Below are 27879 nucleotides of genomic sequence, written 5' to 3' on the forward strand. Positions count from 1 at the left end.
GCTTGCTTGCATGGGGCTGCAGCCTAGGTATGCCAGTAAGTTTCACATCCATTTTGAATGAAATAAAATCAAATAAAAACTAACCCTAATTACTAACACTGCTATTGTATACAACAGGAGAGCAGTCACATACATTAAATGTACAAATGCATGAGTGAATAAAAGGGAGGGCCGTTGGAAGGCACTGCAGAGTATGCCTAGGATGCGGTGGAGGAAGCGTCCGGGATGAAAACGTGGCCGGTGAGCCCCGGCCACAGCCAAATAAGGCTGCGTTAAGATGAAAACATTCAGCAGGTGGCTTTTTATGATTAAGATAATTTGCCACATGAAATTTTCTCAATGGCCACTTTGTCAAAATTTCCAAAGCAAGGAGGCTTACTAGGAGGTGGTACTAGGGTTGTTGTTTTTTAAACAAATCTATTTCTTACTGAGAATGGTTGTTTCCCTGTACCCTGCTCTATACTTTCATTTTCTAAATCTCTCCCTCCCTGGTGCTGTGAGGTAAGTCAGTGTACAAAGCTGCCCTTTCAGAACAAACCCAGGACATTCGTTATAAAATAACGAGTGAACTGGAATTCCAGCACTTGATGGTAATGCTGAATAATGAAAATGTGGTATAAAGTGTCTTAAATATTTATATTCTGTATAACAGTTAAGAGTAGAGATTCCAATAGGCTTTGAATTTTAAAGAAATTACAGTGAGTAATTTAGATTTCTGAGATTTTAGAATATGATGCTAATTTTTAAGCAGGGCAAGACGCAAAAGTCTCCCAGAGGCAACTATAATGTGTTTGAGTTATGATAAAAGATGTAGTGTCAGAAAACCAGTTTTTCAAAGCCAGGAATAGGCCAGGTACAATGGCTCATGCCTGTAATCCCAGCACTTTGGGAGGCTGAGGTGGGAGGATAGCTTGAGCTCAGGAGTTCAGTGCCAGCCTGGGCAACATAAGGGAGACTCCATCTCTACAAAACATATAAAATTAACCAGGCATGGTGGGGCATGCCTGTAGTCCCAGCTACTCGGGAGGCTGAGGTGGGAGGATCACGTAAGCCTGGGAGGTCGAGGCTGCAGTGAGCTGTGATCACACCACTGCACTCCAGCCTGGGCAACAGAGCAAGACCCTATCTCAGAAAAAAGGTTGGGGGAGGGGCAGGAATAGAATTCATCAGAATCTAATTGAATGAATTTAGATTAATTTGACAATTTGTTTCTTATATATAATCTTGAGAGAAAATGAAATTATAACATGGGAACTATCTCTATCAGCTGGACTACATTCAGTGCCCTCTTCTTAACCTTATACTTTAGTCACCTTTAAGATTATGAGAAACGGTCATAATTCAAAAAACCTTAAAACTGCTAATATTTCTGGAGATACTATTTCCCATCCAACTATACTAACATTGATGCTAATCCTTATTATATTTTAACCCAGGGATTGGCAGATGTCTTTTGAAAGGCCAGATAGTAAATACCTTAAGCTTTGTGGGCCATATAGTCTGTCCCAACTACTCAGTTATTTTAATGTAGCAGGAAAGCAGCCACAGACAACACATAAAGGAATAGCTGTGGCTGTGTTTTAATAAAACTTTATTTATACAAATAGACATTGGACTGGATTTTGGCCCACAGGTTGTAGTTTGCCAACTTTGATGATAGGAGAATTTAGTTTTTATAAGTTCTTCGTAATAATGACCTTAACCCTAGATTTAAAAGCTGTGGTGGCCCATACCTGTAATCCTGGCACTTTGGGAGGCCAAGGCAGCCGGATCTCTTAAGGTCAGGAGTTTGAGACCAACCTGGCCAACATGGTGGAACCCCTTCTCTACTAAAAATACAAAAATTAGCTGGGCGTGGTGGCATGCCCAGGAGAATCCCTTGAACCCAGGAGGTAGAGGTTGCAGTGAGCCAAGATTGTGCCATGCACTCCAGCCTGGGTGACAGAGCAAGACTCTGTCTCAAAAGGGGGAAAAAAAGCCTTAAAAGATTTTAAAGATTTGAAGCCTTATCTATTTATGACTATAAATAATTACTAAAGGAAAAATTTGTCTTTTGGGGGAAAAAAAGCAGCTATACTCCTATGTAAACTTAACTAATTAATCCTCGTTAGACTTAGGGAATTGTTCTCAATTAAAATATTCCAGGTCCCATGTGATAGAGCTGGCTCAGAGATGTTTGTTTTTGAAATGTAACAAAAAAAGAGACAAAAATCTCCATTTCTCCCCATTCCCGCTCACCCTTTGCATATATATAGATAATATTTCTTTCCATTTAAAAAAGAAAAAAAAAACCTCCAAGAGAATAGATGCATACCCTAGTATTCAGTTTAACTAAAAGTTGTAGTATCTTGCATGTTATATGCAATTAATATCACCTGCTGCAAGGACAATATTTTTACGGGACGCGGTTACTTACACATTTTTGAAGCTTGTTAGTTCCTGGTGTGTTAATGACCATTTTTAAGAGCACATTTTCAGAAGGTGCTTTTCAATGCAAACCAGAGTCCCAACCTTCATTTCTTTAATGCCTGCTGCATTCTGTTGTGAACTCCTAAAACTCCTACTCGTGCATGGAAAGTTGGAATCTCATGACGCCCCTTATGCCTCACGATGTCTACGCCAGTTTGAGAGAGAAGGGCTGAGAAGCGTCCAGGTTCCTTCTGTCCTGGTGATATTTATAAAGCTAACTCTGTGAACCGCGCGGAACAGCGTATATATGGCTTTGTGTGATTACCAATAAGATCTTCTTTCCCTCGTTCTTCCACCAGAGAAGTCACAATGACACTCCCGCTAACAATCCCCGAGTTGAAATTACTCTCAGGAGGCAGAGCATTCTCTGAGGAAGATTTGTAGTCCCGGAAATTATGTTAAAGAAGATAATATACTTATTTTGTTAATTTGTGAAATGTGCCATATTTAAGACATTTATGGTTTATACATTGAAAGTGATATTTTCCCAGCTACTGCAGGCTGAGGTGAGAGGATTAGTTGAGCCAAGGAGATACAGGCTACAATGTGTCATGATCGTGCCACAGCACTCCAGCCTGGGCAACAGAGGGAGACCCTGTCAAAAAGAAAAGAAGAAAAGAAAAGAGAGAAAGAAAAAAGGAGAGGAAAGGAGGGAGGAAGGAAGGAAAGGAAAGGAAGAAGGAAGAAAATCTGAAAACTTACAGAATTAAGTTTTAGGGACAGTATTCGTAAAACACTAATAAGGAAGGAAGGGAGAGTGGAAGGAAAGAAGGAAGGAAGGAAGGAAATTTGAAAACTTACAGAATTACATTTTAGGGTTTGTAAAACGCTAATATTGACCCAGACTCCTACGTCAGTGGAGCAGAGGGAAATCTAAAAATGCAGAATTAAGACACAGCAGATGAATTCCAGCAGCGGAGCAATCAGAAAATACCATTTGTGCCTTGAAATGTTTAGTCTTTGCTTTGAGGAAGGCTGAGAGAAAGCACCAAATATTTTTCACTGAGTACACCTCATTTTTATCCCTGCTTTCCTTCAGGCTTACCTCTTAATTTATCCAGTAACTTAAAGTGAAATTAACAAACTCTTGATACTGTCATCAGGGTTTGGGTTTTTTTGGTTTTTGGGGAGTTTTTTTGTTTGTTTTTTGTTTTTGTTTTTTTTGTCTTGGACACAGTGGTTGTATTTAGGAGAGAACTTTTGTTTTACACAAAGAGGTTATTTAAATGAACAAAAGTGATTTATCAACAAACGACTGAAGGATTTTTACAGTTTAATAAACTTTTAAAGTACATATGTTGAAAATACACTTTCACTTGGATTTTGAGTATATCTAACAGGATATTATTCAGCTGCATAGAGAAAAACCAGGATACCTTGCATGTTAGCAAATAATTAAGTTATATAACAGATTTATCCTCAAGGTATTGAGGCTTACTTGACCTAAAAACGAAAATGCCTTTTTTTCTAGGCAGAAAATGACTTTCCACTTCTCTAAGACATTTATTTTTCCTGGGTAGTAGAAAGTGTTCTCACAGATGAGAGAGACCACTCTCTGAACAGCAATCTCTAGACAAAGTCCTCCTTTTCCTGTGTGAGACAATATTTCTGTGAGAAGACGTTATAAACTATAACAGTCACACAGGTGTTACTAAAAGCAGTGGGAATTCTAGTATTTAAATAACCTGTTTCTTATCAGCTGCTGGCCTAGTCACCTGTGTTCAGTAAAGTCAGGTGCAGTTATTTTACTGGAATAAAAACCTTAATTGGAGGAAGAAGAAATAACACTTTTTGGTCACATATTTTTAAACAACATATTTTCTCTTTATCTGAGAACCGGATTTCCAAACGCTTTTGCCAGAAGCTGGTAAGTAGTGGCCTCAGCAGAGCAGCTCTGCCGTGCGCTTCTCAGAACAGCCCCAGGTCATCTCTGCACCGGGTCATTACCAAGTTCTGAAAGTTATGCTTACACTTTTGGCTGTGTTATGTACACTTTTACCCAAGGGACAGCTCTCTAACAATGCCAGGAAGTGTGCTGAGAAAAGTAAACGGCGCTCTAGGGTCAACAGATGTGTTCTCACACTTCCGTAGCTCAGTTTGGCTTGAGGCATAGTTTCGAAGTGGCCCGATGTGTTCATGAGAAGACGTGAACGTGGGATGTGTCATCGTGGATGTGTTTTAAATCTCCAAAGTAATTTTGTCTTACTTGCCTCTTTTAGGAAATGAATATTTTTGGAACACAGTGGTGTGTGTTAAATTGCAGACAACATGCTCTGTGTCATTCTTACTGGGCCTCTCTGTCTTTTTTGTTTTGCAATCCAAATGAGATTTCTGGAAAATGGCAAGATCTCTCTTTTCCTAAATTCCCCACAAGCTATTGCAGCTCTCAGAGCAACAGGTAACTAATCAGAAAGCCGCATCCGCTGCCCTGTCTATTTTTGACGTCCAGCATTGCGAGAATATTCCCGCTGAACTCCACTGACTCATGAGACATTTCTCTGGCTGAGCATCACTGAGTGGATGTAATGAAGCAGCTTTGCCTTATGCTTTACCCATGGAGCCATTGTTTGCTACAAGTTTCTGAACCAGGCCTACTTCATTGACTCATAAATGATCATTGGACGTCTGATGGAAGTAAACCCTGTGGGCTTTTGCTGGCTTTCAGTGCTGTTGCTTACATCACTTCAGTACATTACGATGCAACTTTTTGGGGAGGGGGGAATTGAAACTACAGCAGTATCCCAGAGTGGTGATTATTCTCAGCCTAGAATGCTTGGGAGATCCTGGGATCGTCTTTAATGTTAATAGTTGAATGGTCACAGGTCAGTCTTGCTATTCTAATTACTGCAAGTCTGAGCCAATAGGAGCTCTACTTTGCAAGTTACTGAAAGAGTTCAAAATGTGGCCGTGCAGCTGTCTAGCCTGGACCTATAGAAGCTATAGCTTCTGTCCTGCATTGCCTCTGTGGGCTCAGAGAAGACTGCTTTGCCTGTCTTCTGTGTAAGGGAATTTAGAAGTAAGTGCAATTATAATGGTTTTGGGTTTTTTTTGTTTTGTTTTGTTTTGTTTTTTTTTTAGCTAACCTGGACATTTTTAGGTTCAGTTCTTTCTTAGTCCTGAATGAATCTAACAGTTGTAATTGCTTAAGAGAATCAAGTACTCAGTAACCCTTAGCTAAGTTTGTATAACATAACAAAAGTTTATCACGCACCTGTGTTCTGAGTTCTATAGCTATGGTGACCACAGGTCCTGGATTTTCAAGTCCAATTTCAGTTTCAAAACTTCTTGTCTCTATTTACCAAGTTTGTGTACTATAAAATTTGCTTACAACATAGGTAATGCTAATGAAACCAGTTCAGTCCATTGATGTTGGTTTTGTCTATAAAATTGAATTTTTCCCTTTCACTGAATTTTTCAGTTGTTTTTACATAATGGAACACAGCATTTATAAGACAAATTAGTAACAGATGAATAGAAAACCATCTAATTCACTTTTTTTTTTTTTTTAAAGACTAACAAGCAGCTCATACCTGTAATCCCAGCACTTTTTGGGACTGAGGCAGGAGGATTGCTTGAGGCCAGGAGATCAAGACCTGCTTGGACAATATATTGAGATCCCCTGTTTGTAGACAAAAAATTTAAAAATTAGTCAGGTGTGGTGGTGTGTGTGCCTGTAGTCCTAGCTACTCAAGAGGCTAAGGCTAAGGATCATTTAAGCCCAGAAATTCCAGGCCACAGTGAGCTATAACTGTGCCACTGTACTCCAACCTGGGCAACCCTATCTCTAAATAAATAAAGAAAATAAAAGCTAACAAGCAGGAATAATTATTATTACAAAAGCAGCACATACTAATTGTAGTGAATTCTGGAAATACAAATAAGCAACGAGAATCACCCGGAGATAATAATGGTTAAACTTCTATTTTGTACCCTTCTTATTGGTAAAGATTTATTTTTAATTAACCTCTGCCTAAATAATCATTCATGTCCTTAACTAATAACAAGGTGATTTCAAATTTAGCTATTTGAAACACTCTGATTTGAAACATCTATTTCTGAAAATTTGTTTTAAAATTCTAATATATGCTATTCTAAATCATGTTGGCTACATAGTTTTCTGTTTCTTTGGAGGCAATATAACATTCAAACATTATTTTATCCAGTTCACGTTTGATTTAAAACAAAACAGATTGAGCACCACTGTCTCATCCTAATAATCTACCTTCAAGTAACATAAAACTTCATTTATGATTTCACTAGGGCAGATAGTAAGCCTCTCAGTTTCATGTTAACTTTCAGAGGTAACTTAACATTACTATGGTCTGTAAATTGTAAATTGGAGAATGACACTAAAAATCTTCCTTGATTCTTAGACACATTCTTTTCATACATTTTAGGATTCTAAATAATTGTGTTGTAAAATCAATAAGTACATTTTGTGTGGGGGTCTTCCCCCACAAAGAATGTTTTTATTAATAAAATCAATATAGTGTCTTATAAAAGATGACACCTTAGAATTGAGAAAATATAATTGTTAATTTCACTTCATATCATGGAAATTTTCCAAATGCATATTTTATTATTTTTTCCAAAAGACTTTCCTTATAAAGTCTTTTGGAAAAAATAATAAAGTAGAATTTTTTTTTTAATTTCTGTGTTATCCTGGGAGAGGCAGTGTAATGTTGAAACTGTAGGTTTGGAAGTCAGACAAACCTGGGCTCAATTTCCTGCTCTGCCTTTTATTAACTGTATGAATGGGGGCAGATTGCTTAATTCCTATAAATCTCAGGTTCTGCATCTACAAATTGGAGCTAATGGCAGTTCTGTGAGGACCACATAAAGTAACATATATTAAATAAGCTGTATAGCTATTAGAATTTAATACATGTTCTCTTTTCATTTTTCCTTTTTTTTCTAATTCCTTCTTGAATGACTTTCTGTAAAAAAAAAAAAAAAAAGTCTGTGCCATTTAAGTCATTTTGATGTCATTTATAATGCTATTATTCTATGATAACTTTATCAGGAAGCTAAGAACTAAATTCTCCACTTTAACTCAGGAATTGTGAAAGCCTAGAAAATGTATCTGAAAATTGCAGTGTTCTCATTTTTCCCGTGTAGATATTGTGTGTGGACATGCACCTCTCCTTAACTTAGTGGCTTTGACACTGTCACTAATTTCATAGCAGACTATTTACATGGCAACCTTAAAACCTTATGAAAATTTAACTTTTTAATTAGTTCTGAAAGACACTAAAAAAAAAAAAAACTGCAAAAACAAATGTGACCATTTTAACTAAAAGAAAAATGTTTTAAGGTATACCTACCCTGACCAGCTGATTATAGTTTCTTGGTATGAAACCACATAAAACATTTCTGGTTTATAATTCACTCTCCTTTTTATTTCATCTCAATGATGAACTTAATATTTCTGAAGCATTCCTGTTCATTCTAGGAAAATGGTGAATGTATAACATCTTTGTGTTTATGCTATCAGATTTTGAGTTCAGAATTCCTCAAATTCTAGACATCTCATCAGTGATGGAGTCACTGTTGCACATTTGTGAATGAGTTCTGTGCTAGTGCAGAAATAAAATGTAGCATTTGAAGTAGCATGCACACGTTGCGGTAATTCAGCAGTTAGGTCTGCACAAGTACAGATATTGCATGTCCAGCAGCAAAGTTGGCATCAGTGCATGCCTTGCATTTCCAGCCAAAGAGATGTTAGTATAGATATTGCATGTTTAAAAATTGAACAGACTATAGCATGTTTCAATTTTTAAAAAGTCATTTATTTATCAAGTATGCATGTCCAAAATTTAGGGACCTATAGTGATGTATAATTCTGTACTGTAATATGACCCAAATTAATCCATGGTATATTTAATTATAAAATTTAAAACTAAATGATATTTGGATCTACTTATGAACAGAGCAATGCATTCTAACTGTACCTGTTAACAACAACAAAAAAAGATTCAATAGTTTTAGAGATACACTGTCACTGTCATTCGTAAAAATCACACTAGGACCAAGCTAGGGCTTGCTGTATGTAGTAAGTAAATCAGACAATAAGCAAGTTTTCAAATATTATAATTCTTTTTATTATTACTGATGATAACATCATAAAACTTTTCTTCTAAAAGAGAGCATTTTCTTTATGAAAATGTTATATCAACTTTGCAGAATACTCAGAAATGATTCTGCTTGGAGTGGTAAATATAAATGTTTTCTTAAATTGCTATTATAGCATATGTGCCATTCCAGATTCTCAACCTATTCAATATAGCAATAAGTGATTACTGGGTTTTTCACAATATTTTCTTCCTGCCTTATCAAGTGTTATCAAGTTTTCAAGTTTTGTCATCAAGTTTTACTTGAGGCTGGGCCTGGTGGCTAACGCCTGTAATTCAAACACTTTGGGAGGCTGAGGCGGGTGGATCACTTGAGCTCAGAAGTTCAAGACCAGCCTAGCCAACATGGCAACACCTCATCTCTACTAAAAGTACAAAAATTAGCTGAGCGTGGTGGCACGTGCCTGTCATTCCCAGCTACTGGGTAGACTGAGGCAGGTGAATCACTTGAACCCAAGAGGCAGAGGTTCCAGTGAGCTGAGATCACGTCACTGCACTCCAACCTGGGCAACAGAGTGAGACTTCATCTCAAAAATAAATAAATAAATAAAGTTTTACTTTACTGGTATAACTTAAGGTAATAGGAGAGACTCTTAGAGAATCAGAAAAATATATGTGAGACTATGGACCTCTGTATAGCACCATGACAAATCCAACTTTTCCTGGTCATGCTGTTGCGGTAGAGTATGGGTGTCCTAAGAAACTGTTTCCCCTATTTGGCTAAAGTCAGCCTCTCACACCTATTTTTGGGGAACAAACGTTATATGGTATGCAGTACCACAAACTGTGACTTGCACAGCATGCATTGCTTACATTTGATCATTCTGCTATTACCGCAGGCTTGTAATTGTCAGTATAGAGAAATATTCTTACAGCAGACAGCTGCTTCCCCAGCATCCCATCTACATCAGGTGGCCGTGTCCAAAACAACTGAAGCTGATTTTTATATTAAATATTACCGATTGGCAGTGATAATTAATAAGTAATTTGCTGATGTGAACTTGCCATGACTCAGTCTATAACAGTTTCAGTTAAACTTGTTTACTACAATATGTTTGATAATAGAACAAAGTACCTTATCAGTATCATACCTACAGCCGTTCATCTGGGAGCACTGGGAGAAGGAACCTGAATGTCTTTTTCAGTTATAATGTGGAATGGGAGGAAAGTAAGGAATTATGTCCACAATACCTGGGTGAAGAGTAGAGTTGGAAAGATGTATGATCAGGTTCGAGAAAGCTAACAACCTTGAGTCTATGAACAAAGTGATAGTAGCGTAATCCTTAGGTCTGTTAAAAGCTAAATGAATGCATGTGCAGTTTCCCTAATTTACATTATATGGAGTGATAGGACATTGATCGTGGTCCACCAGACTAAAAAGTTATTTGAGTAAATTTTTCTGAAGATAAACGTGATTGTCACACTTGATTTAATACATTAGACTTTGATTTTGCTCTGTTCTCAGAGCACGTGATGTAGAGCAAAGCCTTCGAATGACTTTTTTTTTTTTCATCTTAAGAAGGGTCACATCTTTTCTTTGAATATTTTCCCCAAGAATTTCACAGGAGTTTCTTTTGCCATCAGTCCTCAAAAGGGTTTTAGTCTTGGCTTTTCAGTTCGGAGGGAATGGTAACACCCCTTGCCTTTCTTTGGTCACAATTCACTTTAGAGTTATCGCCTGCTGTTTTGTTTTGTTTCTCTTCCAGAGTGAAAGAATTGAAAAAGGCCAAGGAACTTGAAGACATACAGCAGCATCCCTTAGCAATGTGACATTGCTTTTCAGACTGTTTTCATTTCTGTTTTTAGCAGAGACATGCAACAACAACACACACGCGCACACACACACACGTACACACACACACAATCCCTCTGCAGTTTTGGAGAGATCAGCTGCAGGATTTTAACAGGAATGTTTTGGTCATTGCATTTGCACTTTCATGGACAACTTTTAATTTGATCAGCAAGACATCTTGGAACTCAATCCTCTGTTGGATCATGGGAAATCAAGACACCAGGAGGAATTGAAAGAGGCTTCCTCTTCTCAGGAAGAAGCCATTTCCTTCTCATATAGGGCTGTATTCAAACATCGTGTGGAACTGTACAAATATTTATACCAAAAATATAGATAAGAAAAGGTGGGGCTATACTCGCAACAAAAAAGAATGCTGTTCCTGCGCCTGCCGGTCATTTCCAAGAAGCTGAATCTTTGAGATTGATTCTCAGTGGAGGGCTTAGATCATACAAAAATCTTTATTGGGTCTGTGTGTTTTCATTTTCTTCACTGTTTACTTTTGTTTGTGTTTGTTTGTTTGTTTGTTTGTTTTAATCTCTACAGCACACTTAATGCAACTTTTGAAATCTGCGGGTTAATGTCTTGTGGAAATTTGCAGAGGGGCAGGTGTGTGGTAAACGGGTAATGCATGGGAAATAATGAGAAGCAGCTCACAGAGTTTCAACTTCTTTTCTTGTCCCCACCACCTTCCAAGAACCTGCGAGGGTAGTAGTCATCTTGTCCCCTTTTTCATCTTCAGCACTTTAATTTTTTTGCCTTACTTTCATGTGCAATGAGAATTACTTAAGAAGTGGTAAAGCATGTAGCCTTTTTTAGTAACCTTGGAAACTGTAGTAATTCTAAGGAATCATGAACCTTGCCTGGACATTTGCCACCTAAAAGATCAGTGTGGTGCTGCGTTCTGGCCAGTAAATTCCATGTTTTTGGCTATATCTCATCCAAACTGAGCGGTTTCTGTGTATATATAGAAGGTAGAAATGAAAAGTGAGAAAATATTTGAAAGGGATTATATTAATTGCTAAATATTTTATTCACAAAGGTCAATAACATGGCAAGATAAAATTATTTGTATAGTTTTGTCTGAATGAGCGAGAAAAATGTGGATGTACTGTTTGTATATATTGTATATATTAAAACAAAGAGATATGTGCATGAAATCAAGAAAAAAGAAATGAACAAAAGCAAAGCATTAGTGGCTATGGTCTGTAAAATGAAACAAAAAAAACTTTATTTCACTATAAGAGTACTTTATTTTAAATGTTCTTTAGAAGAACATTTTGCTAAAGCATGACTAAACTGCAAAAAAAAAAAAAAAAGCTACTGTATTTAGACTTAGGAAAAAAGGCAGAGTAACATTACTTAAAAAAAAGGATATGTTTACATTTAATTTTAGCTACCAGGAGTTTATTTTATTTAAAATTTTTTTGCCAATGGTGCCAAGTAATGTGAATGCTAATACTGCTTAAGAAAATTAAGTTACTTTTGCAAAACGGATAATCATAAGATGAATCAGTATGTAGCTTAACACCACCCACTCACTCCAACAAAGAACACTTAGAATGATCAAAAACCTGACAAAAGAAATAGTATGAAAAGTAGAAAAATGTCACGTTTCCATATCTCCTGCTGGAAATCAGAAAACGTATTAAAATTGCACACAAAAATAACTAAAAATGAAAAAGATGCAGACTGGTCTTTAGAGATGGCATGGTATATTACTATTTCCACATAATAAGGAGCCAAAGAAATCTGATGCTTTTAACAACGAAACTAATGTTAAATTGAGAGAATAAAGTTTGCATTTGCTGATGCCAGTTTAAGTTCCCAGGTTACGTTTGAGGATCAGTTGGTGTAAAGCTGAGATGTTTTTTCTTGGTTCTGGCTGCCAACCGTGAGTTAAAACTCAAGGCTTGTTGTGAAGCCTAAAAATATTCACAAATAAGCTTTTAAACTGGTGTCTTTGGAAGGAAGTTCGAATCAAAAAGATTGTGGTAAAAACTGGGGTCAGTGCTCTTGGTGCCTTTTCTATAATTGTACTTGTTTTTTAATTACTTCCTTTCACTGCCAACCTCGAATTACTGTACAGTATATGTCTTTCTGCTTGTGATCAGCTTTGACAACAGTGACAGCCCCACAACTAGTAGCCACCTGTACATTTGTAAACTGACCTGACTCAATTTTGTTTTTAAATGTGTGGGTTATGTTGCAGCTATTGCAGTCCCCCAGAGTCCTATTATTTTACACAATTTGACCTATAGGAGGACACTGAGTAATTTACAAACATAAATGCATTCATAAATGGGAACAGAACGTGAAAGCCAGCTCTTTCAGAATACCCCATATTAATACTGAATTTAGATATCTTTATTCCATTTATTATGGTACAAATAACTGATCTTTTGACCAGAGTAATGACCTCAGTGGATTTGCTTTAACCCTCACATATATATTTTTTTTAATGTTTCACGTTACATTATTAGCTGAATACGTTAAAAATTACAGATGATAGAGACTTCCATAGAATTAAGAGGGTTCTCATGGAGGGGATAGGAAGTAGGTTTAAAGCCTGCCGATGTAACCTACCAGTACAACTGTGAATCCTAGGTGAGGCAAAAATGCACTTCCACTGAAATGAAGCATTTCTGACCGCTTTTTCTTGGTTATGAATCTTAATTTCGAATATAAGATGATAGGTAAGCGCAGCTTTCTTGGATAATCTGAATTCCCAAGTGCCAGGAGTAGGATTTCATTATAAAATTAATAGCTAATCTTATTCTATCTCCTGAAGATTTAATTGCTATTGTTACCCATTCGAAATCAGCTGTACTGTGTGAACGAAATAAAAGACAATAACTCGAACCCCTCTCTGGCTGCACGGTCGCTTATGGCAGTTCCACACAGTAGTTGGCGCCCAATGGGGGGTCCCTGAGACTTGCATGTAAAACTAGTCTAGATGTCTTCTTTTTTGTAAGTTTTATTTTTGTAATTGTGCATGTAAAGCATCATTGAATCAATGGATCTGTTGAAGAACTCAGCTGCTGGAAACCATGCAAAATGTTTTGAATTGCCCTTAAAATATGGAAAATGTTTTCTGAATGCTTTATATTCTTTCTGCTGTAAATTAAAAATGAAGAAAATTTCCCCATATTACGTGTGTGTTTTGCTTTAATGTGACTGGGTAGTGAAATCTAAGGTGATAGGCACATGTTTCAGACCATACGTAACAATTTCAAATATTTCCTTCTGATCCAGATGCAATGTTTTGACACTGAATGTTACGTTGTTTCAGATAGTTCCACGAACGAAAAAATGTCTTGGAGCCACCATTCCGAGAGCTTTCGCCTCTTTCCAGCACCTCTCAACATAATCATTTGTGTGAGGCAGTGCAGTTATTTGAAAGATAAAGACATTAATTTAATTCACCTTTTCAGTTACAATCCTCTGAAGTCTTCTAAAAGGCATTTTGCAGCAGATTCCGAACGTCCTCCTTCCTGAGTGTTCTGTTATCACTGTTCCATTCCCTTTCGTTATCTCCCTAGTGGTCCCTCTGCCATCTAATCCATCTGGCCGCTACTGCCAGAGAAATTCTGCATCACGGATCTCCCAAGTCCGCGAGTCAGTGGTTTCCAGGGCCCACTACATTTAAATGACATTTTTCTTGTTTCTCCTCTTTATTCAGTCTTCTTTTCAGTTGTACCCATCCTGCACCTTCTAGGTGGTCTGTGCACAGTGCGTCCATTTTCACTGCTGTCTTTGTTCATGGTGTTTGTCCATCCCTTACCTGGAAAGTTCGCTTTTCCACTACTCAAGTCCCACCGCCTTTGTGACACTCTCGTTTATTCGAATATAGATTAACGTTTCCCTTTTCAAAGTATTCTATGTAGAGTTCGAAAAGACTGCATAGTACTGTATTTTTTACTTCTCATCCAAGAGACCCCCCGAATGACCTATTAGTGGTTGTTTTTTATGTAGGAAACTGTTGGTAGGAATATTTCAGTAACAAATACATGACAAAGTAACTCACTGCGTTCAGATTTGTGCTTCCCTCCCTTCAACCAAAACCTGAGGACCTATTCTGTGCTAGGGACTGAAAATACAGAAATGAAGAAACTACAGCCCTGACGCCAAGGCTCTCGTAAGCAGGTTATAATATGATCTACAGCGACAAATATTTGTGTTACCGATGAAAACCTGAAGAACGGGGACCTAACCCAACCCCAAGCCTGTGACAAATACCCGAAATGGACTTCTTATTTTAACTACTTTCCTAGAGAAACATGGTGCCCCAGGATCACTAAACTAATCTGGAACGTTCAGCAGCAGCCAATCATCTGTCTCTAACGCTGTTAGAGCGAAGTGCTCCCTAGGCCCAGAGTAACATGAGATGCCCCCACCCTCACCCACACAGTCCCTCGCCAGTGCCTAATGCCCCACCTTTGCAGATCACGTCCCCAAGCGCCAGCGCGGGCTCGGTGCGGAGAGGGAGCTGTATTGATTGACCTGCACTCCGCGTTTCGGAGCCCGAACCGCCCTGGAACCCATGTGGCCCTCAAGTTCCCAGGTAGCTTCGTCCCGGAGGCGCCCTGGACGCGCCCGCCCACTTCCGGCGCGCCCCTCGCGGCCCAGCGAGCCCCGCCCACTCCCGCCGGCCCCGCCCGGTGACGTCTTTGCCTCGCGCCGCGCCGCCCCGCCCATCTCCCTGGCTGCCTCGGGTCCCCGCTCCGCTCCTCTCCCGACCCTCGCTCGCCGCCGCCGCCGCCGCCAAAATGTAAGTGACCTTAAGCTACGCGGGCGGCTTCGGGCCCCTCAAGCGGCAGCTCGAGGCTGGGACTGCCGTACTGCCCAGTTACCGCCAGCCGCCGCTCGGACGTAGGCCGGGGCCGCGCTGGGATACCAAGGCCTCGGGGTGGGCGGTGGCCCTGGGTCGCGGGCTGCGGACTGGCTGGGTGCGTCCCGCGGCCAGCGGGCGGACGCGGAAGGGGCGAGGGCGGGGCGGCGAGGCGCTTCCCGGAGGAAGTTAGCTGCCCGCCGCTCCCCGCTCCTCGCCCCTTCCCCTTCTAGCCCCCGAGGTCCGTGAGAGGAACCGGGACAACTGGTGTGGTTCGGGACCGCCCGCGCTCAGCCCGGTGCTGCGCTGGGACCCAGAAGTTGCGAAGGAAAGGACCTCGGGCTTGTCCTGAGCCCCTATGGCCCGAGGTGCTCCTGGCCTAGCTAGGGGCATCTACACTGGGAAGATGACTTTACCGTGGGCCTTCGCTCTCAAGCGAAAGCGCTCTTGTGGCCCTTGTAAACCGGTGCATCCAACGGTAACGGTTAGAGAATGCTAATTGTTAAGAATCAGAAGGATCCTCTCTTCCACCTCTGTTTTGCTCATTGCTCACCGTCGGAGGAAGCCCCGGGTTTCTTCCAAGAGCTGGCGACACCCCTCGAATGTTACTGCGAAGGCTGTTGTGCCAGTAGATCACAGTGGTTAAGATCTAGAGCCAGGTCGGGTGTGGTGGCTCATGCTTTTAACCCCAGCACTTTGGAGGCTGAGGGAGGTGGATCACAAGGTCAGGAGTTCGAGACCAGCCTGGCAAACATGGTAAAACCCCGTCTCTACTAAAAGTACAAAAAATTAGCCGGGTGTGGTGGGGTGTGCCTGTAATCCCAGTTACTTGGGAGACTGAGGCCGGAGAATCGCTTGAACTCAAGAGTCTGAGGTTGCAGTGAGCGGAGATCGCACCATAGCGCTCCAGCCTGGGAGACAGAACAAGACAACGTCTCAAAAAAAAAAAAAAAATCTAGATACAAGGTACACAGGACCTTATCTAAAAACAGGCTGTACTACAGCCAGCTGTGTTGACTTTCTAAACCTCACTTTACTCATCTGTAAAATGGGAGTAATACTCCCCTCAAAGAGTTATGAAGGTTAAAGGAGAAAATGCGTGGGAAGAGTCTAGCACCATAGCATGGTCCTTACTTATTATATAACAGACACTAAACTCTGAGGACAGAGATGGGATCTGTTGTAGCCCTGGTCATTGACACATGACAGATGTAAAGTAACTGTTCAAACAGTCCATCAGACTGTTGTATACCAAGGCACATGCTAGGTGCTATTTAGGATACAGAGAATGAGAAGATCCAAGAATCTGTGATTTATTCGAGGAGGCAGGACTTTGTACCTGAAAAACCAAAGTGATGCTGTCCAAGTAATGGAGCCAATAATGACTTGAGAGTCAGAGGGGTTAAGAAAGATCTGCCTGGGGAGAAATAAAGCCTTTGATGAAGATTTTTAAAGGTGAGTACCTTCCTGGGCCGGGTGCAGTGGTTCATGCCTGTTGTAATCCCAGTACTTTGGGAGGCTGAGGCAGGTGGATCACTTGAGGTCAGGAGTTCGAGACCGACCAACATGGCGAAATCCCATCCCTACTAAAAATACAAAATTAGCCAGGCATGGTGGCACATGCCTGTAGTCTCAGCTCCTTGGGAGACTGAGGCAGGAGAATCGCTTGAATCCAGGAGGCGGAAGTTGCTGTGAGCCGAGATCGCCCAGTTGCACCCCAGCCTGGGCAACAAGAGCAAAACTCCGTCTCCAAAAAAAAAAAAAAACTTAAAAAAAAAGAGTACCTTCCTAAAAGAGGAAGCATTGCTTCAACTCACCTTTCCGGAAAAGGAAAAAAAAAGGACAGTAGAGTTTACCTATCTTGGGATCAGATACTAAAGGGATACAAAGTAGATCCTATTAAACCTTCACTTTTGTCCCTTTAGTAGGTGGGACAGTCTTGGAAATTATAGCAAAATTAGAAGAAATGCCATTAAAATTTGTTCATTGCTTCAGGAAGAATTTCTTTTTCTGCTTTAGTTCTGATGTAAGACATTGTTAACAGTGAGAGTCCCAGAGTAACACCTTTCTTTTTTTTTTTTTTTTTTGAGACAGAATTTTGTTCTTGTTGCCCAGGCTGGAGTGCAATGGTGCAATCTCAGCTCACTGCAACCTCTGCCTCCCAGGTTCAAGCGATTCTCCTGCCTCAGCCTCCCGAGTAGCTGGGATTATAGGCATGTGCCACCACTCCTGGCTAATTTTATCTCTGTTTTTTTTTTTTTTAGTAGAGACGGGGTTTCTCCATATTGGTCAGGCTGGTCTCAAACTCCTGACCTCGGGTGATCCACCTGCTTTGGCCTCCCAAAGTGCTGGGATTACAGGCGTGAGCCACTTCGCCCAGCTAACATCTTTATACTTAAGAAAATATATTTAGAATGGGAATTTACTCATGCCCCTGCCTTTACATGTTCCAGGTCTACAGGTCCAGCTGCTGCCACTGGCAGTAATCGAAGACTTCAGCAGACGCAAAATCAAGTAGATGAGGTATTGCTCTGACATGTTGGAAACATAAATTTTAAACAAGTATGAGAGCACTCTGGAAATCTGTTTAGAAAAAGTATCATAAAAGTATGAATGTAAAGCAAATTCTGACTGTATCATAATTGTAACAAAATTTTGCTCCCTGCTGTGCTGGAAGATCTGATCTAAGCAAAATTCAGACTGTAGGCTTCATGCTTGATTTCCTGTGATAGAATCACAAACCTGTATATAACATTATCTCAGGAAAAATAAAAAATCATTTACCTAAAGCATGAACACCACTCCCTGAGTATATTCCCCAAGAACCCCTTGATAAAATAGGATAATAAAATGTTAAGGATAAGGGCTGTAGATTGCTCAAGCCAAGACCAGTTTTTCTGATGAGATTTTTTTATGAAAATGCTTTGTCTTGTAGTCTGACTTAATAGTTACCCAGCCTGAGCAAGCCTCTCTGTAAAATTCCTCTCTGACAGTTGTCCATTGACACACAGAAGGTAAAGGCTGTCAAACTCCATTAGCCCAGCAAATCTCTCTTTGTAGAATTCTTGAGCTAGAGGACGTTCATCTTTTGTTCTGCGCTGTGTGTGGAGAACCACAGCAGAAGATTGAGAAATTCAGTCTAGTATTTCCACATTCCTAAAAGCTGTCACTGTCTGACAAATATATTTCAGTCTTTCTACATTTAGCTGTCCTAAAAAAAAGCAGTTAAAGTTATGTTAGATACTGTTGTTAAATAATAATGTTTTGATCTGATGGTTTTATGAACTTCTAGACATTTTAGATTTTCGTAGTAAGAAACCCATTATAATTCTGTCCTGCCTGAAGCTTTTGTTTACTTACCATATCAAGTTGGATTTTTTTTTAACCAAAGGAATTTTAAGGAGAGTTTTTTTTTTTTTGAGGCAAAATTCCCATAATGTACAACTAAACATTTTAAAGTGTATAATTGAGTGTCATTCAGGATATTCATAATGTTTTGCAATCATTGCCTTTCTATTTTCAAAACTTTTCCATCACCCCAGAACACCTCATAGCCATTTAGTAATCATTCGCTATTCCCTCTTCCTCCCTTTCCCTGGTAACCTCTAATCAGCTTTCTATTTCTGTGGATTTGCCTGTTCTGGGCATGTCATATAAAAGGAATCATACAATGTGTGGCCTTTTGCATTTACCTTCTTTCACTTAGCACAGTATTTTTCTCATTCATTCGAGTTGTAACGTATGGTACTGTGTTCCTTTTTATGGTTGAGTAATATTCTATTGTGTGTGTATACACAATTCGTTGATCCATTTGTTAATGACTCTTGCTGTTGTTTCCACCTTTCAGCTATTACGAATAATGCTGTTATGAATATTCACAGACAAGATTTTGTTTAGACATATGCTTTCATTTCTCTTTAATATATACCTAAGAGTAGCATTGCTAGGTCCTAGTAACTCTGTTGAGTTTTATGAGGAACTGCCAAATTGTTTTCCACAATGGCCACATCACTTTATTTTCCCACCAGCGATGTCCAAGAGTCCCTATTTCTCAACATCCTTGCCAACACTTGTTTTCCATTGTTTTGATTATAGCCATCCTACTGAGCTCTTTGGTCTTCATTTGCGTTTCTCTAATGATTAGTGATGTTCAGAATCTTTTCATGTGCTTATTGGCCATTTGTGTGTCTTTGAAGTAATGTCTGTTTAAGCTTTGCCCATTTTTTAATTGGGTTGTTTGTCATTCTGTTTTTGAGTTGAGAGTTTTTTTTATACATTCTGGATATTAAATTTTTCTTTATCAGACGTGATTTGCAAATACTTTCTCCCATTCTGTGGGTTGTCTTTTGCATTCTTCATAATGTTTTTTTTTTTAGTTTTTAATTTTTTTGAGACAGAGCCTTGCTCTGTTGTCCAGGCTGGAGTGCAGTGGTGCGATCTCAGCTCACCGCAGCCTCCGACCCCCAGGTTCAAGTGATTCTCCTGCCTCAGCCTCCAGAGTAACTGGGATTACAGGCGCCCGCCACCTTGCCCAGCTAACTTTTTGTATTTTTAATGGAGACGGTGTTTCACCATGTTTGTCAGGCTGGTCTTGAGCTTCTGACCTCAGGTGATGTGCCTGCCTTGGCCTCCCAAAGTGCTGGGAGTACAGGCGTGAGCCTCCACTCACAGCCTGATAATGTTCTTTGATGCACAAAAGTTTTTAATTTTTATGAAGTCCAGTGTATCTGTTTTTCCTTTTGTTGTTCTTGATTTTGGTATCAAATCTAAGAATCCATAGTCAAATCCAAAGTAATGAAGATTTACCCTTATGTTTCCTTCTAAGAGTTTTATGGGTTGAGCTCTTAGATTGTTGATCCATTTTCGTACATAGGGTGAGGTAGGAATTCAACTTCATTCTTTTGCATGTTGGCTCTTCAGTTGGCCCAGCACTGTTTATTGAAAAGACTGTTCTTTCCCCTGTTGGACGGCCTTGGCACTCTTGTACCATAGATCCTTGGGTTGATTTCTGGACTCTTGGTTCTGTTCCATCAGTCTATATGTCCTTATGCCAGTATCACACTGTTTTGATTACCGTAGCTTTGTAAGTTTTGAAATTGGGACGTGACTTTGGGGAGTACTGCTCCCTTAGCAATATTTTTAAGTCTTCTAGTGTGTAAACATAGGATGTCTTCCCATTTAATGGTGTCTCTTAGCAATTTCTCTTAGCAGTGCTTTCTAGTTTTCATTGTCAAGTCATTCACCTTTTGGTTAAATTTATTCCTAGGTATTTATTCTGTTGGATACTATTGTAAACACAATTGTTTCCTCAATTTCCTTTTCAGATTATTTGTTGCTGGTGTATAGAAACACAACTGATTTCTATGTGTTTCTGTTGTACCCTGCAGCGGTGCTGGATTTGTTAGCACTAGCAGTTTGTTATGGATCCTTTGGTATTTTTTTATGTAGAAAGAATCATCTGCAAGTACAGATAGGTTTATTCTTCTTTTCCAATTTGGATGCCTTTTCTTTCTCTTAACTAATTACTTTGTTTAGAACTTCCAGCACAGTGTTGAGTAGCAGTATGAAAGTGAACATCCTTGTCTCATTCCTGATCTTAGCAGGGAAGTCTTTCATCGCTGAGCATACTAGTTGTAGATTTTTCCATAAACGCCCTTTATCATATTAAGGAAATTCCTTTCTATCCTTAATATGCTGATTGTTTTTATCATGAAAGAGTGGGTCCATTATTTTCAAAGTGAAAGTTTGTCTCAAAGTAACAAAGTGCTGACCTGGAAGAAACAATGTGCCTGTACATTGTCTTTGAAATCTCTGTTCCTCCATTTTTTTTGAGACAGAGTCTCATTCTGTTGCCCAGGCTGAAGTGCAGTGGCGCCATCTCATCTCACTGCAACCTCTGCCTCTTGGGCTCAAGTGATTCTCCTGCCTCAGCCTCCTAAGTAACTGGGATTACAGGCACCCACAACCACGCCTGGCTAATTATTTTGTATTTTTAGTACTGAGACAGGGTTTTACCATGTTAACCAGGCTGGTCTCGAACTCCTTTGCACAGGTGATCCACCTGCCTTGGCCTCCCAGAGTGCTGGGATTACAGGTGTGAGCCACCGCGCCTGGCCCCTGTCCTCCGTTCTTTGTGCATTACTTGCTGTGATCACACTCATCTAGGTGGTGGACATAATGCGAGTTAACGTGGACAAGGTTCTGGAAAGAGACCAGAAGCTCTCCGAGTTAGACGACCGTGCAGACGCACTGCAGGCAGGTGCTTCTCAATTTGAAACAAGCGCAGCCAAGTTGAAGAGAAAATACTGGTGGAAGAATTGCAAGGTAATTTTATTTCCAGTCACCTTTACATTAAGTCCCCCTCTCCATTCTCAGAGAATCAACAGGCTACAGATAATGGCCTCTCGTGACTCTGGGAGATGGGTTTGACTTCCTACACATGGAACTATGGGTCCACTGGGAATCTGAAACACTGACTGCATACCCTTTCCTAGCCCCACACTAGGGCTCCTGTACATGCTGTGGCTGATCTTCAGAACATGCACGTAGAACAGGAATATCCAAAATCACTCATGGTCATCAGCCCTTCCCAATCCTCCACCCTAGCAGGGCCCCAGACACAGATAGGAGAGGGCTGGAATTGGTCAGTTTTTGTGTAGTTCTGTGATTGGTCCAAGGTCAAGGGAAAGAAATGCTTGAAAGCCACAGTGTGCTCAACAAAAGAGTAGAAAGCAGCCCTCCCAGGAGCGTGAGCCAAAGCAGATTTTATACAGTGAGTGAGTCAGTGCGCTGTGACCAGATTCAGATGTGTGCTGTCCTCTGCCTTGTTTACAAGTGACACTCTCAGACACCGGGCAAGCTGAGTAGCCAGCCCTTCCATATGTGGAAAACTCGTATATACACAAACAAATGCCTAGCTAGAGGCCACAGATCATTTGAACATCTTTTTTAAAAGCAGATAACTTACCTTCAGGCCCTAATCAAGAACATTTAATTTAGGCTTTAAAAATTATGAATTATTCCACACTGTATGCACCTGAATTTCCCTTTCAGTGACTAGACAAATATTATATGATGCTCTTCAACAAGCACGTTGTCTGTGTTTGAAATGTGATGTGGACATATGTTTTGTTACAGATGTGGGCAATAGGGATTACTGTTCTGGTTATCTTCATCGTCATCATCATCGGTGAGTTACCCTTTTCTAAAGTCATTGGAAAAGTCTTCTCCATGTATTCACAGACCGTTGATTTTGTGTACAAGAACTCAGACTAAAACTTCCCTCTGAAACGTTAGTTTTGGCTGGGTGTGGTGAGTCAGGCCTGTCATCCCAAAGCTTTGGGAGGCCAAGACAGGAGGATCACTTGAGGCCAGGAGTTTGAGTCTAGCCTGGACAACACAGCATCTCTACAAACAATTGTTAATAATTAACCAGGTACGGTAGTGCACACCTGTCAGTCCTAGCTACTCAGGAGGCTGAGGCAGGAGGATTGCTTGAGCCCAGGAATTCGAGGCTGCAGTGAGCCATGATCATGCCACTGCACTCTAGCCTAACAGAGTTTCTCAAAACAAAACAAAAAAAGGGTTCATTTATTCCAAGGTTTTCAGTTTTCTTTAATAAATGTTTTAAGTACTTGAGTTTTATATAAGCCTGAGATTTCTGATATAAACATTAATCCTTTGATGTTCGAGAAAATTTATTCATTTCCACTTCTTTTCTCTGAATATATTTTTAGCATCTATTTCCTTTTATGTAATGTAGTGATTAAAAACATGGACTACCTGTGATCCATCCTGGTTCCACCACCATCCAGCTGTATGGCCGTGGACAAGCAATTTAACATCTCTGGGTTTCAGTTTCTCCGTTTGTAAAATGGGGATAATAGTACCTGCCTTGTTTGTTTATTAGAGGACAAATTTGGTAAATACATAAAAAGTGTTTAGGTTGGTGCCTGGCATAAAATAATAAAAATAATAGCTGTATAAATAAAATATGTATGTATACACATACAAACACACACATACAACTATTGAAATAACTCATTGCTGTTGGTAGCCCAATATATGAGAACTGTTTAGAGAAATATGACTTCTTTCATTGATAGGTAGATATTTATAGGGCTGTAGGGCCCCACAGGGTCGTGGGGTGTCCCTTATGTTGTGCTGAGGTGCAGAACCTGAGAAGTAAAGTTATAGGACGCTGAAGAACCGGTGAAGAGCATCTGGCTCGGGGGGCCACGCAGCCTATGAGCGGAGATGAGTGAGAGCCCCAAATGCCCAGAAGCATCTGTATTTATTAGGTACAAGCAGGGGGCAGGGTTGGGAGTGAGGTCATCATCTATAGGCTTAGTAATAGGGCATACATAATCACGTGAGTCACAAGTGAGGGGGTCACCCCATTATGTCACTTGGGCAGAGTGGTGGGCCTTGCACAGTAGAGGGCCATGCCGTGTGCAGTAGTACAGGGTCATGTACAGAAAAGGGGTCCACCCCCATTAGGTCACCGAGGCAAGGAGGTGGGCTGTGTACAACAGGTGTCATGCACAACACTTCTTATCTGGGACCTGGAGACTTCAAAGGATTTCTAATAGAAGGATACTATAAGCCAATGCAGTGGGAGCTGACAGACTTGTGCTCTTAAGATATTTATGGGAGGGTGATTTGAGCTAGCACAGAAGTGAGAAAAGACTGACAGGGTGTACAGCTGCAGTGACTGGTCACACCAGAGGGGTTCTTCTCCCTCGGTTATTTCCAGGATCTCAGGCCTGAGGCCTATTTTCCACGGGAACTGGATGCAAGGTACTACAACTCCTTGCTCCAAGCCTGCTGTACAGCGTATACCCTTTCAGGCAGGGACGCCACCGCCTGGGTCTTTGGTTCTTGTCCTGGTCTGGCTATTTTCCCATGTACTGCTTCTGTTCTGTGACTGCTCTGGGCATTCCTCCTACTACAAACTACTATATGGTTATATGGAAGGATTCTGTAAATTAGCACTAAATGTGTTAGTACAGCTCCGACTACAATACCTATATGATTATGTAGAAAGATTATATGGAACTAAGTATGCTAGATATAAGTATTAAGTATGATTATATAAGCTAGATATACGTAAGCAGTAAGTTATACTTTAGGCATTAATTCTATAAACTAATATATGATTATATATAAAGGATTATATAAAGGAAATAGCTGAGTAATAACACTGAACTAAAATATTCTTCAGGTACTAATTGTGCCTGGGGTCTGGACAGTTCTCCCTCCTCAGTGCCCATGGGGGTGTTACCCACAGATGTTAGTGGATGTTTCATTTTAGCAGGAAGGTACAGTTATTTGGATCCTTCTGATTCTAGTCTCCTTCCTCTGGCCCTCTATAGAATGGAGAGAAGCCAGTAGTAGGAAATCAGCGCAGTCTAACTTCTGATCACATTTCGACTGCAGCATTGGATGTTCACTTGGGATTTGCACTGAGAGACTAACCTGCTGTTTCCCCTGCTTTTTTATGTCTCTCCTGCCTCTTAGTGTGGGTTGTCTCTTCATGAAGAAGCAGTGGAACTCTAACCTGCTGTTCAAGAAACCTCTTCAAGACTTTTGACTTAGAACCTACTATATTATCAAGCTTACCTACTGCTATCTCTAAAGTGATTATTTTGTGTTAATGTAAAGTTGAATTTTTAGGAAATGTGCCTTTGTTTTTTTTAATACTATGCACTCCAAATTAGAAGTAAGGCCGGCCCCGTCCACGTTTTGCACAGTGTCTTTACCGATTTACATATGGGCTGATGAAGAGGCCTTCTGAAGTTCCAGAGTGCTATCATCTAGATGTAATGTTGTCACCGATTAATTGCCATTGCTCCCAGTTACTTAGCCTTGTCATTCAGCATTATTTTTAGAACTACATTTTAAACCTTTGGGTAATCGATTTCCAACTTGTGCCTTCCAGAAAAAAACACTACTGCCTACCACAAATCTGTGATAACAACAGTCTGTGCCTTATTTTGATAAGTTTCTGATTCCCTGTAAGAGAACCCTCTACTTTTTGTAAGCACTACTGACTCTCGCTGTATTTAAGATAAGATGCTGGTGAAGAGCTTTTGCTCTTGCATTAGATTTGAAGATGTTTACGTTCTTGTTACTGTTATGTATCACTTGCTAAAAATATTGTTTTAATCAGAAATAACCTCTTTAAAAATTTTTATAGAACTATGGCTATGACCAAAGTTTCTATTTTACCAAAAAGTTAAATACCGATAAAATGGCCTTAAAAGTCTGTTCCTGACAGTTTAATTAAGAAATGTGCCAAATGGAACTTAAGGTGCCCCTTCAGAATTAAAATCGTAACCTTGTGTGTGAACCTTCCACATCTTGACAGGGTTTTCTTCCTTTTGAAATGCTGTAGACAGTGTGGCTCCCCTTCTGATTCAGTATTTTGCAGGGGGGGTTAGAGAAGGCTTGAGGTAGACTCTGACCATCTCATTCCTATAGACAAAAGAGTTTAACCCAGCAGTTGGCAGATTATCAGCTGTGGACTCCAACATGTTTCTAATAATTATACGACCAACAATTCTGTAGCCTTCAAGTAAGACCACCTGTGAACTTGATCATTACCTGGCCCAGATAGGACGATAAACTGTAGCTTTTTGGAGTTTCCTATTTTTATTCACATTCTGCTTCCTAAATCAGTCTTCTAAATGATGCTTGCAATTAGGCATTGGTCAGGGGTGGATGGCTCTTCACAGAGAGCAGCCAACCAGAGACCTTGTTTTGATATCAACAACTGCAGAGGATGCTGCTGTGGAAGGAACTGTTGTCATCAGAGAAACTTTGTCATCAGAGAGACTTTTCGTGTATGCATGAGACTTTCAACATCTGGATACACAGCTTAAAGATGGAATTCAAGTATGAAAGAAAACAGGCAAGGAGGCACTGAGGGAGAAGGACACAGACTTGAACGCTCTGTGGCTCGTTACTGGAATATTCTAAAATTATTGTTCACATGCTATTATGACTTACAAAGCAGGAATAGCTGAGGTGCACCAGGACACGGGTTTCACTTCTTTACTGTCTGTTCCCTTAACATCACTGAGTGATTTGTTGTTGAAGACAGCCTTGCAGTATGGCCAGCTGTGAGGACAAAGCAGCTGTTTGTGTTAGGACATAGCCCCCCGCCCCCCAAGCACAGGGTCTCTGGCCCCGTCTGACTCTGAAACCTTGGTGCTCACTCCTTGGCTACAGTGCTCAGTCCCATGTAACCCACTGGCTCCTGCATTAACCCAGAAATACCTCGCTTGTATCTGTGCACTTAGCTGGGAACTTACCCACTGTCATGACCTGAATAAAGTGTTTATAAACATGGTTGTGGCACCTGTGTTCCTTATGGAGGAATAGCTGCGCCTGGTCCAGATCCTAAAAGTGGCATTCCTTGCTGCTCTCCATACCTGTCCCTTACAAACCCTGAAACTGTCTCTCCTCTTTTCCCACCAGCCCCTCTATAGGTACTCTACCCTCCAGCACCCAGCATTTCCCCATGCCCGAGCGAACAGAAGCAAACCACTCCCCTCGTGAAAAGTGCTTTCTAGTGTAGGAGATGTGGGGAAAACTGGCTTTTATACAATTACCAAAATACAGGATTTGGCTTTGGAGAGCTGGCCCTGGATGTGGTGGTAGACTGGATGGCTGCTGACACGGCCACGGGAGAGAGAAGTCTGGACGGACGACGGACATCCCCAGATACATGTTTTCATTCTGTAGACTCTTCTTTCCCCATGAATGTATTTCCATTCTTATTCTACAACCCCCAGGAAACAATATCGTATGGGTGGAAGTAGACTTTTGCTTATGTTTACAATAGAAAAGTCCCAAGTCCCTTTCCCTAATTACAAGTCCCACTATGATCTGGCCCTTTAGCTTTCTGACCTCATCCCATACGACTCTCCTGCTCTCTCTCCTCCAAGTAAGGTACTCTTTTTTTGGGTGGGAGACCCTGCAAATGCTGAGGCAAGGGTCTGAAGCCTCAGCCTGTTCCCATATAAATAATGAAATAGAAAAGAATTAGAAATACAATCACACAGTCATTCATAAGCAATCATAGATAAAGATACCTAGATATATATATACCAAGTATGACCTTTTAATTTTGCTAATGTTTCTCGGGTTGTGAAGTGCGAATAAGGTGACATTGTGAAAGAAGTCACCCTAAGGCAAGATGCTCTCTGTCACGTCAGTCTAAGGGCTGATGGAGGGCATCTTGGCTATGCTGCAGCGCCAGCGCTGGGAAAGCGCCCGCTGATTAGCAAGCTACGGAAGATGTCTGAGATGTCTCCTTCCTTGGAGGAGTTAGGCGAAAACTTCACTCCCACAGGCGCCTGTGGCAGGCCTGACGGCTGTCAGGGACACATGCCAACATCCAGGGGCTTAATTATTTTCTCTGTGTGATGCTGTGCTTCGGCAGTCACGTTCCATGTCTACTTTTGTGTTCCGCTTCTTCACCTGGTTCCTTTTTTAGGAGATAGAATCAGTAAAAGTAACATAAATCTTAATGTCTGTGTTCCTTCTTGACAACTATGGAAAAAGTGCTGACGCATTTTTCCCTTGCCCTTGCTTCTTCCCTTGCCCGGGCTACTTGAAAGTGTCTCTAAGACACGTGATTTATTTGACCCTAT

General features: G+C 40.5%; 2 protein-coding genes across 34 annotated transcripts in view; both read left to right on the forward strand.

The window, feature by feature from the left end:
- The window catches only part of CAMTA1 (calmodulin binding transcription activator 1), a 954794-nt gene extending 941255 nt beyond the window's left edge, over window positions 1-13539 (forward strand). For 13 of the 32 annotated variants that reach the window (XM_032301108.1, XM_032301109.1, XM_032301116.1 and 10 more), the window contains one exon: window positions 10307-13539. In XM_032301108.1, the coding sequence (XP_032156999.1) occupies window positions 10307-10339 (33 nt within the window). In that variant the 3' untranslated portion in view covers window positions 10340-13539. The other 19 variants (XM_032301103.1, XM_032301104.1, XM_032301114.1 and 16 more) reach the window with 3 other exon arrangements.
- A 1497-nt stretch (window positions 13540-15036) lies between these two features.
- On the forward strand, window positions 15037-26572 carry VAMP3 (vesicle associated membrane protein 3). 2 transcript variants are annotated; one of them, XM_032301140.1, is made up of 5 exons: window positions 15037-15160; window positions 17674-17743; window positions 21386-21544; window positions 22358-22409; window positions 24740-26572. In XM_032301140.1, coding segments are annotated over exons 1-5 (303 nt in total). In that variant the 5' UTR covers window positions 15037-15158; the 3' UTR covers window positions 24760-26572. The 2 variants fall into 2 exon arrangements, 1 of the variants encoding a protein (XP_032157031.1); XR_004275916.1 differs by lacking the exon at window positions 15037-15160 and adding an exon at window positions 15399-15698.
- The last annotated feature ends 1307 nt before the right edge of the window (window positions 26573-27879 follow it).

Source organism: Sapajus apella, unplaced genomic scaffold (assembly GCF_009761245.1).
Source record: "Sapajus apella isolate SASKATOON/1434 unplaced genomic scaffold, GSC_monkey_1.0 scaffold43, whole genome shotgun sequence".
In the NCBI taxonomy this organism is placed as follows: domain Eukaryota; kingdom Metazoa; phylum Chordata; class Mammalia; order Primates; family Cebidae; genus Sapajus; species Sapajus apella.

Coding starts and splice junctions, on each gene's coding strand:
- VAMP3 (XM_032301140.1), top strand. Junction 17,744..21,385: donor CGCAAAATCAAGTAGATGAG/GTATTGCTCTGA, acceptor ACACTCATCTAG/GTGGTGGACATAATGCGAGT. Junction 22,410..24,739: donor CTTCATCGTCATCATCATCG/GTGAGTTACCCT, acceptor CCTGCCTCTTAG/TGTGGGTTGTCTCTTCATGA.